General features: G+C 36.5%; 1 protein-coding gene across 17 annotated transcripts in view; it reads right to left on the minus strand.

Moving 5' to 3' along the window:
- PDLIM5 (PDZ and LIM domain 5) overlaps window positions 1–18,900 on the minus strand; it is a 227,706-nt gene that overhangs the window by 72,647 nt on the left and 136,159 nt on the right. For 10 of the 17 annotated variants that reach the window (XM_006046893.4, XM_006046895.4, XM_006046891.4 and 7 more), the window contains 3 exons: window positions 17,163–17,180; window positions 16,672–16,844; window positions 16,286–16,322 (listed from right to left, as the gene is read on the minus strand). In XM_006046893.4, the coding sequence (XP_006046955.3) occupies window positions 16,286–16,322; window positions 16,672–16,844; window positions 17,163–17,180 (228 nt within the window). Of the gene's footprint in view, window positions 1–11,012; window positions 11,244–15,533; window positions 15,746–16,285; window positions 16,323–16,671; window positions 16,845–17,162; window positions 17,181–18,900 lie in introns of those variants that run through there. The other 7 variants (XM_006046896.4, XM_006046892.4, XM_006046894.4 and 4 more) reach the window with 3 other exon arrangements.

Genomic DNA, 18,900 nt, shown 5'->3' on the forward strand with positions numbered 1-18,900 from the left:
TCAATCTTTCCCGGCATCAGGGACTTTTCCAATGAGTCAGCTGTTAGCATCAGATGACCAAAATATTGGAGCTTCAGCTTCAGCACCAGTCCTTCCAACAAGTATTCAGGGTTGATTTCCCTTAAGATTAACTGGTTTGATCTTCCTTTCCAAGAGATTTTCAGGAGTCTTCTCCAGCATCACAGTTCCAAGGCATCAATTCTCTGACATTCTGCCTTCTTTATGGTACAGCTCTCATAACCATACCTGACCACTGGGAAGACCATAGCCTTGATTTTACAGACCTTAGTTGGCAGAGTAATGTCTCTGCTTTCCAACACACTGTTAAATTTGTTATAGCTTTCTTGCCAAGAAGCAATCATCTTCTGATTTCATGGCTGCAGTCACCATCCACAGTGATTTTAGAGTCCAGGAAGAGGAAATATCATTACTTCCACCTTTCCCCCTTCTATTTGCCAGGAAGTAATGGGGCCAGATGCCATGATGTTAGGTTTTTTAATATTTGGTTTTAAGCTGGCTCTTTTACTCTCCTCCTTCACCCTCATCAAGAGGCTCTTTAGTTCTTCTTCGCTTTCTGCCATTAGAATAGCATCATCGCATGTCTGAGGTTGTGGCTGTTTCTCCCGCGTATCTTGATTCCAGTATGTAACTCATCCAGCCCAGCATTTCTCATGATGTGCTCAGTGTATAGCTTAAACAAACAGGGTGACAGCAGACAGCCCTGTCGTACTCTTTTCTCCATCTTGAACCAATCATTTGTTCTATAAAGGGTTCTAACTGTTGCTTCTTGACCCGTATACAGGTTTCTCAGGAGACAGGTAAGGTGGTCTGGTATTTCCATCTCTTTATGAGCTTTCCCCAGTTTGTTATGATCTACACAGTCAAAAGCTTTAGCGTAATCGATGAAACAACAGGTAGATGTTCTTCTGGAATTCCTTGCTTTCTCTATGATCCAGCAAATGTTGGCAATTTAATCTCTGGTTTCTCTTCCTTTTCTAAACCCAACTTGGACAACTGGAAGTTCTTGGTTTGCATAACGCTGAAGCCTAGCATGCAAGATCTTAAGCATGACCTTACTAGCATGGGAGATGAGTGCAACTGTCCGATGCTTAGCACATTCTTTAGTACTACCTTTCTTGGGAACTGGGAAGAGGATTAACCTTTTCCAGTCCTGTGGCCACTGCTGGGTCTTCCGGATTTGCTGACATATTGAATGCAACACGTTGACGGCACTATCCTTTAGGATTTTGAAGTCTTTAGTTATCTATATTTCTTGATCTCTTTAGAGAAAATATAGCATGGGGTCTAAAGATAACATAGATAAAGAATGAGTATATATTTATACTATGTCTATAAAAATACCAATATAATATAAAGATTTTAAGGTATAATACAAACTTAAAAATCACTTGTAACTATTCCTGATAAAAGTCCATCTCCCTCACTAACAGCAGGGTACTTTGCACTAACCTTAGCTCCTCTCACTGCGCATCATCAATTTCATCACTGAATCATTCCTATTCGTGATTTCAATGATTTCTACTATATAGTTAGGAACAGTTTCTTGTATGAGGCAAAAATCTGCCATTTTGTAGTGGTAATGTAATCCTAATATTATAAAAAGAATTTATGATGAAAGTATTTTTCCAAATTCAGATTAAAATAATGTATTATTCAATAGTATTGAGTCAATCTGTTATCTATTTGAAAATATAAATAAATCTTTCTGAATGCCGTGTTCAACAGCCACCCAGTGTGAGTCCTTGGAAAAGCCAGGTATCCTGGGAAAGTCACTATACTGCCCCATGTCCAGTGAGAATGTTCTTCCAGCATTAGAGAACAGAAGCCAGTGGCCACGTGCTCTCTGGCTAAATATTCTGGATCACACATCCTGAGCTCTCCCATTCAATCATTTATTGCATCCATTCATTCGTTCAACAACAAAATCTTATTTGAGGCCCCATTTCACACCGTGCATGCTGCCCACTGTAACTTCCGGTTCTCATGGAAGTTATGGTCTAAAGTCCACTTTTCTGCAACAGACCCCAAGGATCAAGTCCATCATACTTCCCATCTCTATTTATCTGCCACAAACACTACCCATTGCGTCATCCATCCATCATCTTCTGAACTCTTATTTCTTTACTGTTTTGTGTCTCCTGGTCTGATCCATTTCCCATACCTCTCAGACCTCACAAACCCTCTGCCATTCTAGATCTTCCTTGCTGTCCCTCAGAGGTCCCTTTTTTCTCATACTGCTAAGTTTATAAACCTAGAGATGGAGCAAGTGTCCTTCTCCTTACTTTTTATGCCATCAATCATCTTTGATCCTGCAATATGCTGAGTGCTTCGGGACCTGTGTCATTAGACCACACCACTGACTCCGCACCCACTCACTGTCTGGTCTTAACCCTGCCCACTGTCGGCTTTAGCCCCTGGCTCACTGTCTTTCTCTTTACCCCATTCCAACAATCTTCCTGATGACCTCAATGTTATCATGCTGAATCACTAAATAATCAGACTGCTGCATTCTTTAACTTCTTCAGTTCAGTGATAATCCCTCTACAGTTAGGTCACAGGCCTGGAATGCCACAACCACGCACTCCAGAATTCATAACCTTTACTTTTTCATCAGCAAGTCTAACATGCCTAAAATCTATATTTAAAATACCCTTTTCCCCAACTCACTCCTCTACCTTTTGACTCCCTTAGCTTTTTTACTGTACTGAGTTGATTCAATCAATTTCACTGACTTTTACCAACTGAATTAATGCTTCCCAAATTCACTGACTCAGCAATTTTCCTTTATCCATCAACAACCCCCCTTATTTCTAAACTCCTGCCAGTTCTTCCTCTAAAATATAAACCAGTTCAAGTCTCTACAGCTCTATTAGAACTTTCATGGCCTGAGTGACTATCATCTCTTGACTGAATTAAGAAAATACACAGAACTAGCCTTATGTTTTCATTATTTCTCCTTTATAATTATGTTTCCATAGTATTCAGAATGATCTTTTAAAAAACTGACATCAGATGTTACTCCCATGATTAAAATCCTATATTTGGTTTCTTTTTTGTGATAAGAATCTAAATCCCTTAATGTTATACACAAGGCAATAAATGCTCTGGCATTTATTTACTCAGTTGCTTATCAATCTCCACAGCCATCTATGAGGCCTGAGACAAAGGGAGAGTGTTTGTGGAAGAAGATGGAGCTATGGATTTTAGTCAAGGAACTAGCTCATATTATCAGCTAAAAACAAGCACTTATATAATTGCCTCTGACCCAAAGACGACTTAAATGTCCCATGATTTTTCAGTTGATTTTGTTGGGGTTAGCTATATAACTGTCAAAGACTAAACATAATAAACATTAAACATAATATGCTCATTGAGAGTTTACTAGCACAGAACAGAACTATTACTTGCTTATAATTTTAGAGGCCATGTGACGTGACAAACTCATATTGGGTTCATTTTCCTCCAAAATTCCTAGTTTTTCAGATATTTGTTTTTGATAACTTTATCCCATTCCTCCCAATATGTTCAAGAAGAGCAAATGATTTGATCTAAACTGCACATAACCATATCAAATTTCTTTCCTTCCTTTTTTAAAAAAAAAACAAAACTAGATTTGGTCCATTTTTCTACATGTCAATATATTATTGAGGAGGATCTGGTATGAAACATACTTGCTATACCTTCCTGCTTCATATTAGCTACAAATTAAGGCAGTCAGCTGTAGAAGGGGTCTTCATCCAAGCCACTGACTCATCTCCAATGTCCTTTCATTAAACTCCTTCAACCTGTTATGAATCTACTTGATAATCATTAGCATTAAATTCAAGAGGATCATAAAAGCTTTTGATAACTGTTAAAATTAAGATCTCCCCCAATCTATCCAAAATGGGTTAACTGGGTGTGATCTGTTTCTTTAGAACTTAATTCTGGGTCACAGCAATCCTGCCCTCCTCGTCTCAGTGCTCACTAGATGGTTTTTAAGAATGCTTTCGAGGCCTTTTTTTTCATGTGACCTCAAGCTCAAACTAATTTATAGTTTAGAAGCAGACCTTTTTCCTTTTTAAAACCTAGCACCATATTTCTGTTACCAGTCTTCTACTTTCTTCTCCATTCTCCAGACTTAAAAAAAAAAATTATATTACTTAGCAAATCCATAAGTTCTCTAAATACTTAGTCTTTTTCTCTCAGTGATTTATAGCCTATTTGTTGTTCAGTCACTCAGTCGTGTCCAACTCTTTGTAACCCCAAGGACTACAGCATGCCAGGCTTCCCTGTCCTTCACCATCTCCCGGAGTTTGCTCAAACTCATGTCCATTGAGTCAGTGATACCATCCAACCATCTCATCCTCTGTCATCCCCTTCTCCTCCTGCCTTCAATCCTTCCCAGCATCAGAGTCTTTTCTAATCAATCAGTTATTCGCATCAGGTAGCCAAAGTATTGGAGCTTTAGCTTCAGCATCAGTCCTTCCAATGAATATTCAGAACTGATTTCCTTTAGGATGGACTGGTTGGATCTCCTTGCTGTCCAAGGGACTTTCAAGAGTCTTCTCCAACACCACACCACAGTTCAAAAGCATCAATTCTTTGGCGCTTGGCCTTTCTTATGGTCCAACTCTCACATGCATACATGGCTACTGGAAAAACAATAGCTTTGACTAGACAGACCTTTGTCAGTAAAGTAATGTCTCTGCTTTTTGATATGCTGTCTAGGTTTGTCACAGCTTTTCTTCCAAGGAGCAAATGACTTTTACCCTTCATGACTGCATTCACTATCTGCAGTGATTTTGGAGCCCAAGAAAAGAAAGTCTGTCCCTGTTTCCATTGTCTCCCCATCTATATGCCATGAAGTGATGGTGCCATGACCTTAGTTTTTTGAATACTGAGTTTTAAGCCCATTTTAGGGATTAGGGAGTACCTTAAGAAAAACTTCCTACCTGGGCTTCAATCTTCTCCAGAAGGTAAATAAACATAAACTTCTTCGGTATTTATTTCTGGGTTTGAGTGATTTTTGTTTGCCTGTTAATATCTTTCAACAACCAGCATTTATTATTTTAATAATAATCCTTGACAACATCTTGTTTTATATATATATATTAAACTTTTTTTAATCTCTTAAATTAACACTGTCTGGTTGTTTTATCTTTCACATTTAAATGACTGTTATGTGTATGTACATTTTCTTAACATGTTTGTGGTACTGCTTCAATATCCCTACTTGTATCACTGCTAAGAGATCTGATGATATTAACAAGAGATATTTGATTCCATTGTTGTAAGCAAAGGGTAAGTTTGAGTACACCAACTTCGCTTAAAAGTCTTGCTTCTTTGTATCAAAACTTCCAGTTTACCCATTATCTGAACAGTGATATACAACTACCTGAAGCCATTAAAATCTTTCAGAAATTTATCCTCAAACATTTTTTCCTATCCTAGAATTATTAGGATATTAGAGTAATAAATATGTGAAAAGATAAAATACATATGTAACACTAACTCAAAAACTGATGAGGTGTTGTCCTAGCTTGAACATAACTTTAAAGAAATGATTACAGACTCTTCAGCAGTATTAGATTAGATGTATTGGGAGATGAACACATATCAAAACTGGACAAAGAAGCAGCACTCAATGTATACCTGTTAGTAGATATAAAAAAGAGAAATACAACAGAGAAAATATAGACAATTAAGATTGCTCATAAGAATAATGTAACTTGAAAACAGAGTTCTTTAATTTGACTAGGAAGAAGAAAATTAAGACATACCTGAATGTCCATACCTATCATATGTTTTATGCTATACTATGCAACAAATTATTTCAATTTCCTTTTATAAAATCCCTGGTAGCTCAGCTGGTAAAGAATCTGCCTGCAATGCAGGAGACACCAGTTAGATTTCTGGGTCACGAAGATCCACTGGAGAAGGGCTAGGTTACCCATTCCAATAGTCTTGCCTGGAGAATTCCATGGCAGAGAAGCCTGGCAGGCCACAGTCCATGGGGTCACAAAGAGTTGGACACAACTGAGAGACTAACACATACCCATTCCAGTATTCTTGGGCTTCCTTGGTGGTTCAGACAGTAAAGAATCTGCTTGCAATGCAGGAGACCTAGGTTTGATCCTGGGTTGGGAAGATCCCCTGGAGAAGGGAATGGCTACACACTCCAATATTCTGGTCTGGAGAATTCCAGGGACTGAATATGTATAGTCCATGGGGTCGCAAAGAGTCAGACACGACTAAGCTACTTTCACTTCACCATCATAATAAACACACCTTCACATAAAGGTAGAAAAACTTGGGGTTTTGAAACTTTCAATGCGATGGAAACATGTAAAACTGAATGGCAGTCAAAGATAGACTATTAAGTCTTCCATCATGGGGAAGACTATTATCATTACCCCTAATCTTTTTAAATTATAATTTCTTTTGAATTAAAAAAAGTAAGCTGTAAGAAGTGTCTTCAACACTGAATATTAAGAAAATAAGTTCCTTATATTTTCTTGTTTAATTCAATAAAATAATTTTGAACTATTTAAGGTTAAGAGAAAAGAATTTATTGAAACAGCATCATAATAGAAGCACTGCTAGTCTGATAAAACTTCTAAAGAACTTGGTGCACATTCTGTACTTTGAAAGTCAATGCCTGCTTATTACAAACACTGATTTTCATGAAACAACTTCATAAATATTAGTCTTCACAGTTAAATTTGGAAAAAGTATTCAAGTATTTCCATAATTAAACGGAAAATTAAACAATCTGTGTGTGAAAACAGAGTACATGGAACTATGTTTCTTGCTTCAATAAGATACTTTTCTCACAAGGAGCTCGAGTGTAGTAATTACTTATGTTCAATAGATGGCGACTTTTACATTATAGTCATCAAACCAGTATTTGCATGTGTGCTGTGCTGTGCTTAGTCATTCAGTCGTGTCCGACTCTTTCCAACCCCATGGACTGTAGCCCGCCAGGTTCCTCTATCCATGGGATTCTCCAGGCAAGAATACTGGTGTGGGTTGCCATGCCCTCCTCCAGGGGATCTTCCTGACCCAGGGATCAAACCCAGGTCTCCCGCATTGCAGGTGGGTTCTTTACTGTCTGAGCCACCAGGGAAGCCCATAGGACAATATAACCAACCAGTAGAAAATGAAAGGAGATAAATTACAAACATCCCATATTTTGCAATAGACAATAATTACTATTTGGTTATATACCCATTTTTGAACCTGTGGTCTTTTTTTCCAGGTTAACACAATACTTTGCAGGACTGCATATGATAATATTATCAGCTAAGCAATTCTATCTGGTTATTAACGTTCCATTTTTGCTTTTAAAAATTAGACTGTGCTGTGAAAGTCTTTGTGTTCTGTGTTTTGGGACAAACCTGATTTTAACCTCATGAAAACATGTGAGATTATGAGCCAAGGAAATGATTCCTAATTTCTTTGTGTAGCTTTTAAACAATAATTTTAGGTAATTTACTCAAATGACACATGTCCTAATAAGAATATACAACAGAGTCCAGCATATTTGTGAAACAGCAATAATGAAGACATGCACAGGTTAGCAAACTGTGTTTCTTCATTAATCTATTTCTATACTTTCACTGCCGAGGGCCGGGGTTTAATCCCTGATCAGGGAACCAAGATCCCACAAGCTGAGAGGCTAAATAAATAAGTAAATTTTTTAAAATCTGTTTTATGTGGATCCTGTGAATATCTGTGAGCAACCTAGAATGTTTTAAAAAGCTGTAAATTGAGCCTGTTTGGAAAAATTTATGTAGGTTCTGCTGTCTAAATTTTCAATGAATGCACAAAGGTGACAAGTTTCTGTTCAAGAAGTAACATCTCTTCTGATGGCCTTCAACTAAAAATCACAGGGACATTAGTTAGTACCAAGGGACAGTCTGGAAGATTTTTTCCCCCCATAACCACTTCAGTTCTGTGTAATATAACTGGTGACTGGAGTTTGAACTGTTTTCTATCTAAAGGGAGAGGCAGTCACTCTTCCCTTGGCGAGTATATTTAAGTCTTTAGAAACTGGGAAACTACATCACACATTAATTCTTCACCATAATCTGTGAAAAATCAGAACCCATCATTACCTGAACAAGAAAGAGAGAAAAAACAAAGACTAATGAAAGTATGTTTTGGTCATGATAATTTTAGAAATCTTTTTTGCTAAACTAAAATACTACTTTGGTGGTGGTTGGTGGTTTAGTCGCTAAGTCGTGTCTGACTCTTGCAACCCCATGGACTGTAACCTACCCGGGTCCTTTGTCCATGGGATTCTCCAGGCAAAAATACTGGCCTGGGTTGCCTTTACCTTCTCCAGGGGATCTTCCTGATCCAGGAATAGAACCTGGTTCTCCTGCATTGCAGGCAGATACTTCACTGACTAACTAGGAGGGAAGTATCAAAATACTACTTTATATTTATTTGTATAGACCTATGGATGTGAGAGTTGGACTGTGAAGAAGGCTGAGCACTGAAGAATTGATGCTTTTGAACTGTGGTGTTGGAGAAGACTCTTGAGAGTCCCTTGGACTGCAAGGAGATCCAACCAGTCCATTCTGAAGGAGATCAGCCCTGGGATTTCTTTGGAAGGAATGATGCTAAAGCTGAAACTCCAGTACTTTGGCCACCTCCTGCGAAGAGTTGACTCATTGGAAAAGACTCTGATGCTGGGGGGGATTGGGGGCAAGAGGAGAAGGGGACGACAGAGGATGAGATGGCTGGATGGCATCACTGACTCGATGGACGTGAGTCTGAGTGAACTCCGGGAGTTGGTGATGGACAGGAGGGCCTGGCGTGCTGCGATTCATGGGGTCACAAAGAGTCGGACACGACTGAGAGACTGAACCGAACTGAACTGAATTGAACTGCTATAGACCTACGAAAGTGAAAGTATTAGTTGCTCAGTCATGTTGGAATCTTTACAACTCGATGGACTATAGCCTGGCAGGCTCCTCTGTCCGTGAAGTTCTCCAGGCAAGAATAATGGAATACGTAGCCATTTTCTTCTCCAGGGGATCTTCTATACATGCATAAAAATTTTAAATTATTAAATATTTTACTACATATAGTAGAAACTGAAAAAATAGTGAGTCAAGAAAAATCACCCTTTGTATGGTGCTTGACACAATGTATTTTAGGTATATGTTTCTAAAAGAATTAACTTTAAATAAAATTTTCTATGGCCTTCAATAATTCTCTATTATGGTCGGCCACATATTAATATTAGCTTTCAGTACATGTGATAATATGGAGGCTGGGTTTTTTTTTTATTAGTGTTTTATTATACTTTTAACTTGAAATATTTCCTTAGTAATGATAAAATTTATGTTGGCTTTTCCAATCAGAGCACTAAGCATTTCACATGCCTATTTCTAACATTAGTCATGTATTGTCACCTCACAGGAGTCACGGAGTTATTCATGTTAAAACAGACCAAAACCAGAAAGGAACATGGATTAACAAACAAATGTTCATTTAATATCTTCCACAACTATACAACAGATAATAACAAGGGAAGAGCATCTACTTTTGCCAGTTAGATTGCCCATAGCAAAACAATTCTCCTTCCAAGCAGCTTAGGTATGGCTCTCCCTTATCCTCACTATAGATATTAATTCTTTGATATTTTTATGAAGCTTTGACCTTATTCTGAATTTTCACTCAACTAAAAGTTATGTAAAACCTGTTGCAAACAATTTCTCTAAAACTGAACAGAGAATTGGAGGAATATGCAATTATATATAATTGGTACCATTAGTTTTTGCTAATTAGAGCCACATACGGGGGTGGTGAAGAATACAAAAAGCTTGTGTTCAAGGAGCTTACACTCTAGTTATGGATATAGGACATGGAGACAAACACTTAGCATGCCAATCAGAAAAGGACGCACCACAACAGAGGTAACAATAGTACTTCAACTGGGTCTAAGTCAGTGACTCTACTTTAGAATAGCTTTTTCTAAATGCTAATCTGTCAAAATGAATATTCGTATAGAAAGGCAGCTGGTGTGTATTATGGACTGAATTGTGCCCTTCCTCTAAATTCATGTTGAAGCCCTAACACCTAATGCAACAGTATTTTTGAGACAGGGTTTATAAGGAGGTAATTAAGGTTAAATGAGGTCATAACAGTTGAGGTTCTAATCCAAGACGACTGGCCTCCTTAAAGAAACACAAGAGACAGGCACTCATAGCTCGCACTTTTTGCTAGTCTACAGAGTAAAGGCCATGCGAGGACAAGAGACAAGCTGGCCAGCCTTCAGCCAGACATGGCATGCCTCAGCAGAAACCTACCCTGCTAGCACCTTGGTCTTGGACTTCTAGCTTTTGAAACTGTGAGAAAATTAATTTCTGTTGTTTAAGTCATCAGGTCTGGATATTTTGTTATGGCAGCCTCAGCTGACTAAGTAGTTCACTAGAGATGATGTTTACACTGTAAACACCCACTTGCAAATAGAATTTGTTTATTTATATACAGTTGCCCCTTGAACACACGAATCTGAACTACACTGGTCCACTTACAAGTGGATTTTTTTTTTTTTTTAAACTAAATACATACTGTAGTACTACCCAATCTATCTTGGCTGAATCCAAGAATGCAGAACCACAGAAAAGGAGGGCTGACTGTAAAGTTATCTGTGTATTTTTGACTGTACAGGAGGTTGGCACCCCTAACTCCCTACACTGTTCAGAGAACAACTATATTTATATACTTAAATATTTATATTTACATATACATTTATGTATAAATGTCTGGGAAGAAACAGCATGCCTATTAGAATGCCTATTCCCTTCAATTTATGTTTCACTAAGACTTGTGTATTCAAGGAGCTCAAATTCTGGTTGGAGATGTAGGATATGTAGGCAAATATCCGTAACACAAATTAGAAAAGGAAGTGGGGTGGGGGGCACTGTGGGTTAGAACCTGTGGCTAGAGCGGCAGGTAGAATAAGATCTTGGAAGAAAAACATTTGCACTCACCCCACTGTTCTCAGTGGCATTCCACTGGTCTTTTGGGAAGATGATGCTTGGTTCTGTGGAATTATTCAGAGCACTAGAAGACACTTCTTCCCTTGGCCCCCAAATAGCACCCTCCTGTCCTTGTGAGATCTCTGTTTATCTCATACATTTTCAAAGGCCATTCAGCTGCAGTATCCCTCCCAGGAGAGAAGAATTAGAGGTAAATTTTTAAAGATGTCCCTTGTGGCTCAGCTGGTAAAGAATCTGCCTGTAATGCAGGAGACCTGGGTTCGATCCTTGGGTTGGGAAGATTCCCTGGAGAAGGGAAGGCTACCCACTCCAGTATTCTGGCCTAGAGAACTCCATAGACTGTATAATCCATGGGGTCGCAAAGAGTCGGACACGACCAAGTGACTTTCACTTTCACACTTTAAAGACATAAAGCAAACAGCAGAAGTGTTCAAATAAAACATATTATGTGAATAAGTTTATACGTGAATACAAATAATACATTTGATTCTAAAATGTTCCATATGGAAAATTATAAAAAATTTATTAAGTACTGTTTATTAGTTACAAGATCTTATCACATTTATTCAGTTAATATTTTTTTGTTTTGAAGCTTATTTCATTAATTCATTCCTATAGCCCTGATTATATCTGATTACTTTTTCCTTTTTTTTTTTGCCAGTAAACCTGCTTTATTTCAAGGATAAAAAATAAAACACTACAAACACTAAGGTAGGAAATAAAAGTTATTTATAATAGAAATACCTTTACCTACTTATTACTCCCAGGGTATTTATGATGCAATTGGCAAATAGACATCCTTTCCTCAAGGCAGAGAAAAGTAAACATATCTTTGTTTTGAATTCCACACGTTTCAGGCTGCCCTAAACTGATCTTTCACTAATGATTTCCCTAAATGGTGTTTGTAATCTGGTCTGTGATGTAAGGAGAAGCAATGAGAAGTGTCCCAGAACGAACGATGAGAAGGTGAAGACCAGAACCACACTGAAGAGAACAGATACAAGCGAGGTTCAACCTGAGATGTAACAGAGCTAGCATGTAACCTCCAGTTCAGCCCTGCCTGCGCTGCAACGGCCAGGCTTCCTCCCCACCCTCCCTCCAATCACTTCACTGCCGGTAGGCAGCTCCAGGAAGGCTTGGAACAAGGGATGTCTGCAGCTGTGGTGATATGTGAAAACCAAGACAGTTTTTCACAGAGGACTAAACTGTCAAATTCATCACTAAAGTATGAACAGAGCATTATATGCCACATTTCTATACATAAAAGTTTTGTTTTTAAGTGACTTTATGTGTGTTCTGGGGCATTTTGTTCCCTACAAATACGTTACAAGATACATTAATGTCTCCCTTTTTTCATCTTCAATAGATCTCAATGAGAAATGCATTACATTGATCAGGGCTGGCACTAAGTATGTGGAGTAAACTTTATTTAGAAAGTTGATTACCTCCCTGATTCTTCATTTTCTAATTTTACTTGAAAGTGTTCAGGTATGATAATCACCTTTAAACTTCCCATTTAAAATGCTGTGGACAGTATTGGGAACATACTTTATTTGTCTATATGGATTAAGAGTTATGTTTTGTATCATGCTTCCCCCCTCACATACCACATTCTGGCCACACTGTTCTTTCTGTTTTGTATACTTGCTCTGCTTCCTTCCACTTTGGGGTTCTCACACTTGTTTCCTCTGTCTTGAGCACTCATCCCAAGTCAAAAAATCACCTGGCTGACACCTTTTTCCCCTTCAGGGAATGCCATTAAGGTCATCTCCTCAATGTGTACATGTGTGATAAGGCACTCAAGTCATGTCCAACTCTTTGCCAGGCTCCCCTGTCCATCCAAACAATTTAAGTGAGCCCACCCTGCCTAAACCAGATTTCCTTTATATTAACTTACTATTTTGGTAACTTAATTATCAGAGATGATCTTGTTTGCATATTTATCTGCTATTGACTCCTAAATCCCTAGCACAGGGTGCTATGTGCTAGGGATTCAAGTATTCAGTAACTACTCATGTGAAAGAATGAAAGTAGGCAACAAATAAATATTTAAAATTTATAATATTTTAAATATACACTGGCAACTACAACAATTGCAAAATTATTTGGGGAAATCAATTCATCCCACATTTCTGAAAAACAAAAACATGAATAAAAGAAAACTCTCTTAACATCACAACTTTTATTAAACAAGCTCTCTAGGACTGTTTTTATCTGAGTTTTCCCAAAGGGCATAAGAATGTACAAAATGAGTAGGTTTCTGTTTCCACAAATAATTGTTTTTCAAGGCAACAACAACAAAAAAAAGATTGACTATGTGGGAGTCATTCTAGTCTCTGGCTGTTAAAATATTAAAAGAAAAAAATGGTGAAAATTCTTAAAAGTAACATTTCCAATTTTACATGAAAAACAAGCCTGTTGATACAGAAAGTCTGTTGAAGAGAGGCAAACAAAAACAAGCTATAAATTAGGTCACTAGACTTACAACAATATTTTTGCAAGACGTTTTTATAATTTTTGGCTAGCTTTTAAGCTTGGAATATAAGATGTCCCAGGAGATTAACTGAGCACAGGAATTCAACCTCTGACAGGGTCAAACAGAATGTCCTTTGCAATCCTGGCTGAACATTTACCCGCATACTCATGGATCATTCCATTTATCTAAATCTATGGTTTCAATGAGACATTATTTTATTTTTAATTAGGTACAGTATTAAAACTCTAATTTTCAATGGCACCTATTTCAAGTTATATGGTTTTACATACATATGTTATCTTTTTTTTATTAAGGGAAAATTATTTTATTTACCTAAAACTCTCTTTCTAGTAGCTCTTTCTCTTAACTCTGAAGTTTATTCTAGAAATCTGATTCTTGTAAGATACCATGTTTACTCTAGCCAAGACCATTCACTTTCACAAGAATTTTTTTTCAAGCATCATCTCCTGAGATTAGTGAAGAATTATAGGGTATATGAAAACATAGCCTAAGAAAATAGGTTTTCTTATAGAAGCCAGAGACACAGTAGCAACTGGGACTGATGTCAGAAACATAAAATCATAAGCAGTATCTGAAGAACTGATACAATTAAAAGAAAGAAAAGTACTGTAGTACAAATGAACACAGATAAATCCTAGAATTATTTTTAAAAACACATTTGGCATGCCAAATTTTAAACAGTAATCACTAACTGAAATTAATGTTAGTTTCTCCAAATTATGAGGCAGTTTCTCTATCCTACAATGACATTAAAATCAAGAATACCTGGAAAAATAAAAATGGAACCTTGATTGAAGACAAAGATGCTTCAGCAATAATTTTCACACAAAGCCTAATTCTATGTTGTGCCCCAACCTATTCTTACGTGTTTTTCACGAAAGATGTTATATAAAATAATGTAACAATGCACAGAAAAAATATGTATCTTTGTCTCATTCTATGCTCACATTTTAGCAATCTCACAAAATTAAAAAAACATATTCCAAATTAAATCAAGAGAAATATTTATTTTACCCAAGTGGTACTGTAAAGTCTAGAGAGTTTGTTACTGACTTCAAGGAAACAGAAAACAACTACAAAGCTAAGTTAAAGGCAACTTTATTACAATACTTTTCCAAACTTCAAAACGCATTCATTATTGAATTTAATCTAATATATAATACATTATATTACAAGATAGAAAGCATTTCTGGTCAGATATTTAGCGTGCATGTATCTCCCAAAACAGAGATTCCTAGAAAGAGCAACAATGCACAGTTATTTATATCACTAAGGAAACTATTTCTCTGATGTCATGTAAAGAATCATTCATATTGCAATTTATTTTATGTTCACTTACCCTGTTTTAGAAATAAAGCAAAGCTATCTTGTCTACATGTTACTAGTTAATACCTAGAAGTTGTTTATACCCTAAACATATCCACCAGCTTAGAGATACTTCCTTTGGTAGAAAATAGGATTTTTAAACTAACCAACCAAAAGAGCACTTTATTTCCCCACTGCAAATAGAAGCAGAAATCTCTTCTTTCCTTTTTTTAGGAGCCAAATCTGGGCCTCCTGCTCTTCAGACAGCCATCCTCAATAGCTCTTCCTTTAAAACATACCCAAATTATAACAAACTTCATTTATTCTAATAAAGTCATTTCTATTTTATCCTGCCTCTGTATTTGCTTACTTAGAAGCGTTTCCACCCACTCTGAACATTACATAACAATGAACTTTAAAGTAACCTCGGGAAATGTAATAAGATAAAGAAAATATTTCCCCAATTACACAAGGACATTATTTCCACTTCTGCTTCAACCAACCAACCCAACTGCACTTACGAAAAGAATTCCTTGTCCAAGGTTACTCCCATAAAAACAATTAAAACACATGTAAATCCATTGAATCAGTCTAGCTCCTTACTGTTCTCTCTTGGTTTAACATTTGTGGGCTACCAAATAGCACAAAACATGTTCATCCTCCTCGTTTTCGAAATAGCAGGAAATGGTTAGAAAAGTATAGAAAGGTTCTATTTTTTCTTTCATAAGGCAGATTTAATACAGATTTGGCTAAGAAGTTGGAGAAAAAGAACAAGTGAATGAAAAGGTATGTGCTGCCTGCTGGGGGAGAGGGGGCAAGCCTCAGAAATCACTGTACGTTAAGAGCACGTGCTGAAACTTCATGGTGCCAGTCACGTAATTTTGTGTATTTGGGACTAAAGACGTGAAGGGGTATCTTTTCCCTGTGGAAATAAAAAGAAAAGAAAAAAGAAAAAGAGATTGATAGAAGAGTTGTAAGAAAGAGAAAGAAAAGTTTCTACATTTAGATCACCATGCAGAAAACATGCCTTCTAAAAGCTTAGTCTCACAGAGCTGTTTGATTTAATAGCAAAGATTTTAAGGGTAGAGCATTTTTAGAAATATGGAAATTAATCTATAGAGCCCTCTTGGAAACTTCAATCTTTGTTCCCCAAATGAAGCAACTGCAAGACACATGAACTCATTCACAGAGATCTGCAGTGTTAGCAAAGCACCCCCAAATATACCCTTCTGCCCACTTACTTCAATACTGAAGAAAACAGGCCACAGACAAAAAATTCAGACATTATCAACTAAATTAAAAACCTCTAAATCATGTATTTAAGTACCACAAAAGGCACCCAAGTTAAGCCCCTAGTTGTAAAGACAAAATGCCATACTATTCCTTTGAAAAGGTGGAAAACAAAAACAGAGACCATTCATAAAAGGAAAGCATTCAATTTACCAAAAAATGCACCACTTACTTTGCCTTCTTTGTATTATCAGCTTCAGACTCTTTCACTGAAATAAAATAAGCAATGTCCAACATCAGTTAGCTTTTTTAACTTTTACACAATTACCTTATCAATTAATATCAAACGGTTAAGTTACCAGAGCCACTAAAAAATTCCTGTATCACTATACTGTTATTGACTGTACTGTAGTCAGTACTACAACTATTAATATTTCTACACTTTTTTAACGTAACTCTTCTGGGCTGGTTGCTTATTTACAGTACCACTAGGCATAATTTAAAAGCAAACTGTTTCAGGAATATTACTATTTCCCAGTAACTGTCCAGCAGTCTAAATGCTACTCTCTGTGGCAAAAAAAAATACTCATCCAATAGAATCCCTAGCTATTTACTTACGATGTTCAGTCCCAGTGATCTGGGCAAGGATTCGAAAAGAACGAGACTGAGTCGTTCCAGTCCTCGGACGCCAGTCTTCAGTATCCTCAATCAATCTCTTCTTGCTGGCATCGCTGTGAGTAGGTATGTGATAAAACTCGGTATTACGATCCATAATGTGTTTTCTTGGTGGGCTAGGGTTAAGAAGGAAAAAAAAAAATTTTTAATATTTTTAATTATGTTAAGGCTAAAATATCCTCTCCCATATTATTTACAAGTTATACATTTAAGCCTCAATGTTCCTTTTGTATATTTTGCTTTTTTCAAGTATGTGCGACATACATGTATATGCTCAGTCATGTCTTTCAGGCATACTCACATCTTTTTCTTAAAAAAAAAAAAAAAAAAAGCATCCTTTTAAAAAGTATACTAGGCTTTTTAAGTTTTAAAAAAAGGTACTTATATGATAACATAAAATTATAGCATAAATATCTATTCAACAGAAAGGTTACCGTTTGGGTGGGATTTTCCTTTTAATTGACAGAAGAAGGCAGCAGAAGAGAGATTTCCAACATGAAGAAAAGGAAAAGAAAAGAATAAGAAAAGAAGGAAAATAATAAGAAATTGCAAAGTCCACAGTAATTAAAATCAAACAATTCAAAATTACTTGTATTATTCATCTTCTGGCTAACAAAACAGATGTGAATTATATTCCCAAGGATGGTTAAATACCCCTATGCTGCTAAAATGTGTTGGCTTTCACAAAAGTAAATGATCATTTCCTCACTAGGCCCAAGAGCCAGGAATAATTTAATTTAGTACAGGCCAAATCAGCAATTCCAAACACAATTTTGAAAAGGGTCAGAACTGTTATTTTCTATAGTATTCTCATTTATGTGTACAGATATCCCTCACCCTAAAAAAAGTTAGGTGCAGGATCATCAATGTGAAGAGACGTAGTGTTACACAAATGAAATGGAAACAAATGAAATATTTATCAAAAGACCAAGATACAAATCATGGCTCTGTGACTTTTCAAATACATAATTTTGGACAAGTCAATCTCACTGAGTCTCAATTTTTTCATTTATAAAATAAAAATATGAACAAAGTAGCACTGTCTTCAGGGTTAAATGAAATAATATATATGAAAGGGATTTGCAAACTACAGAGTTCAAGAACCTTAAGTTTGCTAAGAATATTCATTTTTCTATTAAGAAAGCATAAATATTAAGGAATTTACAATGTACATTATTATAACACTTTAAGATCTAGGTAACTTTATAAATACTCCCCCTTCTCAACATCCCCAGGCAACATAGGGTAAATACTAATGAGTTTCGAGTTTCAATTCAGAAGAGAAATAGGAACCTGAGTATGGACTAGCAGACACCCAGCACAAGATCCAAGCAGAAAAAGTGCCCTCAGAGTGTCAGATATGCATGGAAACACCTGTTAGATTAACTCACTGCTAGAAAATCCTACTGCTATCAGAATGCCACACGACTGCTGTCATTTTAACAGGGATACAATCAAAACCTGTCACAGTACACATTTCTGCCCCAGTGACATGACAGAATTAACGTTAACACTAGCTGTGCGGTCAGACAATAGTTCTAAGCATAATCTTCTACTCAGTGTACATTTTATGCAAGTCATTTAACTTCTCCAAGTTTCAATATTTCCCTTCTAAGAAATGGGGATTTAATCTACCTTAAAGGGTTGTTTTGAAAAATAATAAGATAGGTAAAGTAGGTAAAATGTTTCCCGGAGTAGGTAACAAAAAGTAATCACATAATGGTGTTCTTTTATGATTACTAGAAAAATTATCTGTAATGCATATGCTAAGACTATAAGTCATCTAGGGCTTCCCTGATGGCTCAGATGGTAAAGAATCTGCCTGCAATGCAGGAGACCCTGGTTCCATCCCTGGGTTGGGAAGGGAATGGCTACCCATTCCAACATTCTTGCCTGGAGAATTCTATGGACAGAAGAGCCCGGTGGGCTATAGGAATATATATATTTATGGATGTATATAAATCATCTATATATATGTAACAAAATAGTATTTATATATAATACTAATAATAGCATTTTAATACTATTAATATTTAATGATTATGTTTAATAGTAATTCAAATTATTTATGATAAAATTTCAATAACCTGGAAGTGAAATACCTGAAACACCTTTTACTAATAGTGAATAAAATCTCCTAGTTCTTTTATAAATAATTTTTTAAATTAGAAA

Source organism: Bubalus bubalis, chromosome 7 (genome assembly GCF_019923935.1).
Source record: "Bubalus bubalis isolate 160015118507 breed Murrah chromosome 7, NDDB_SH_1, whole genome shotgun sequence".
NCBI lineage: Eukaryota > Metazoa > Chordata > Mammalia > Artiodactyla > Bovidae > Bubalus > Bubalus bubalis.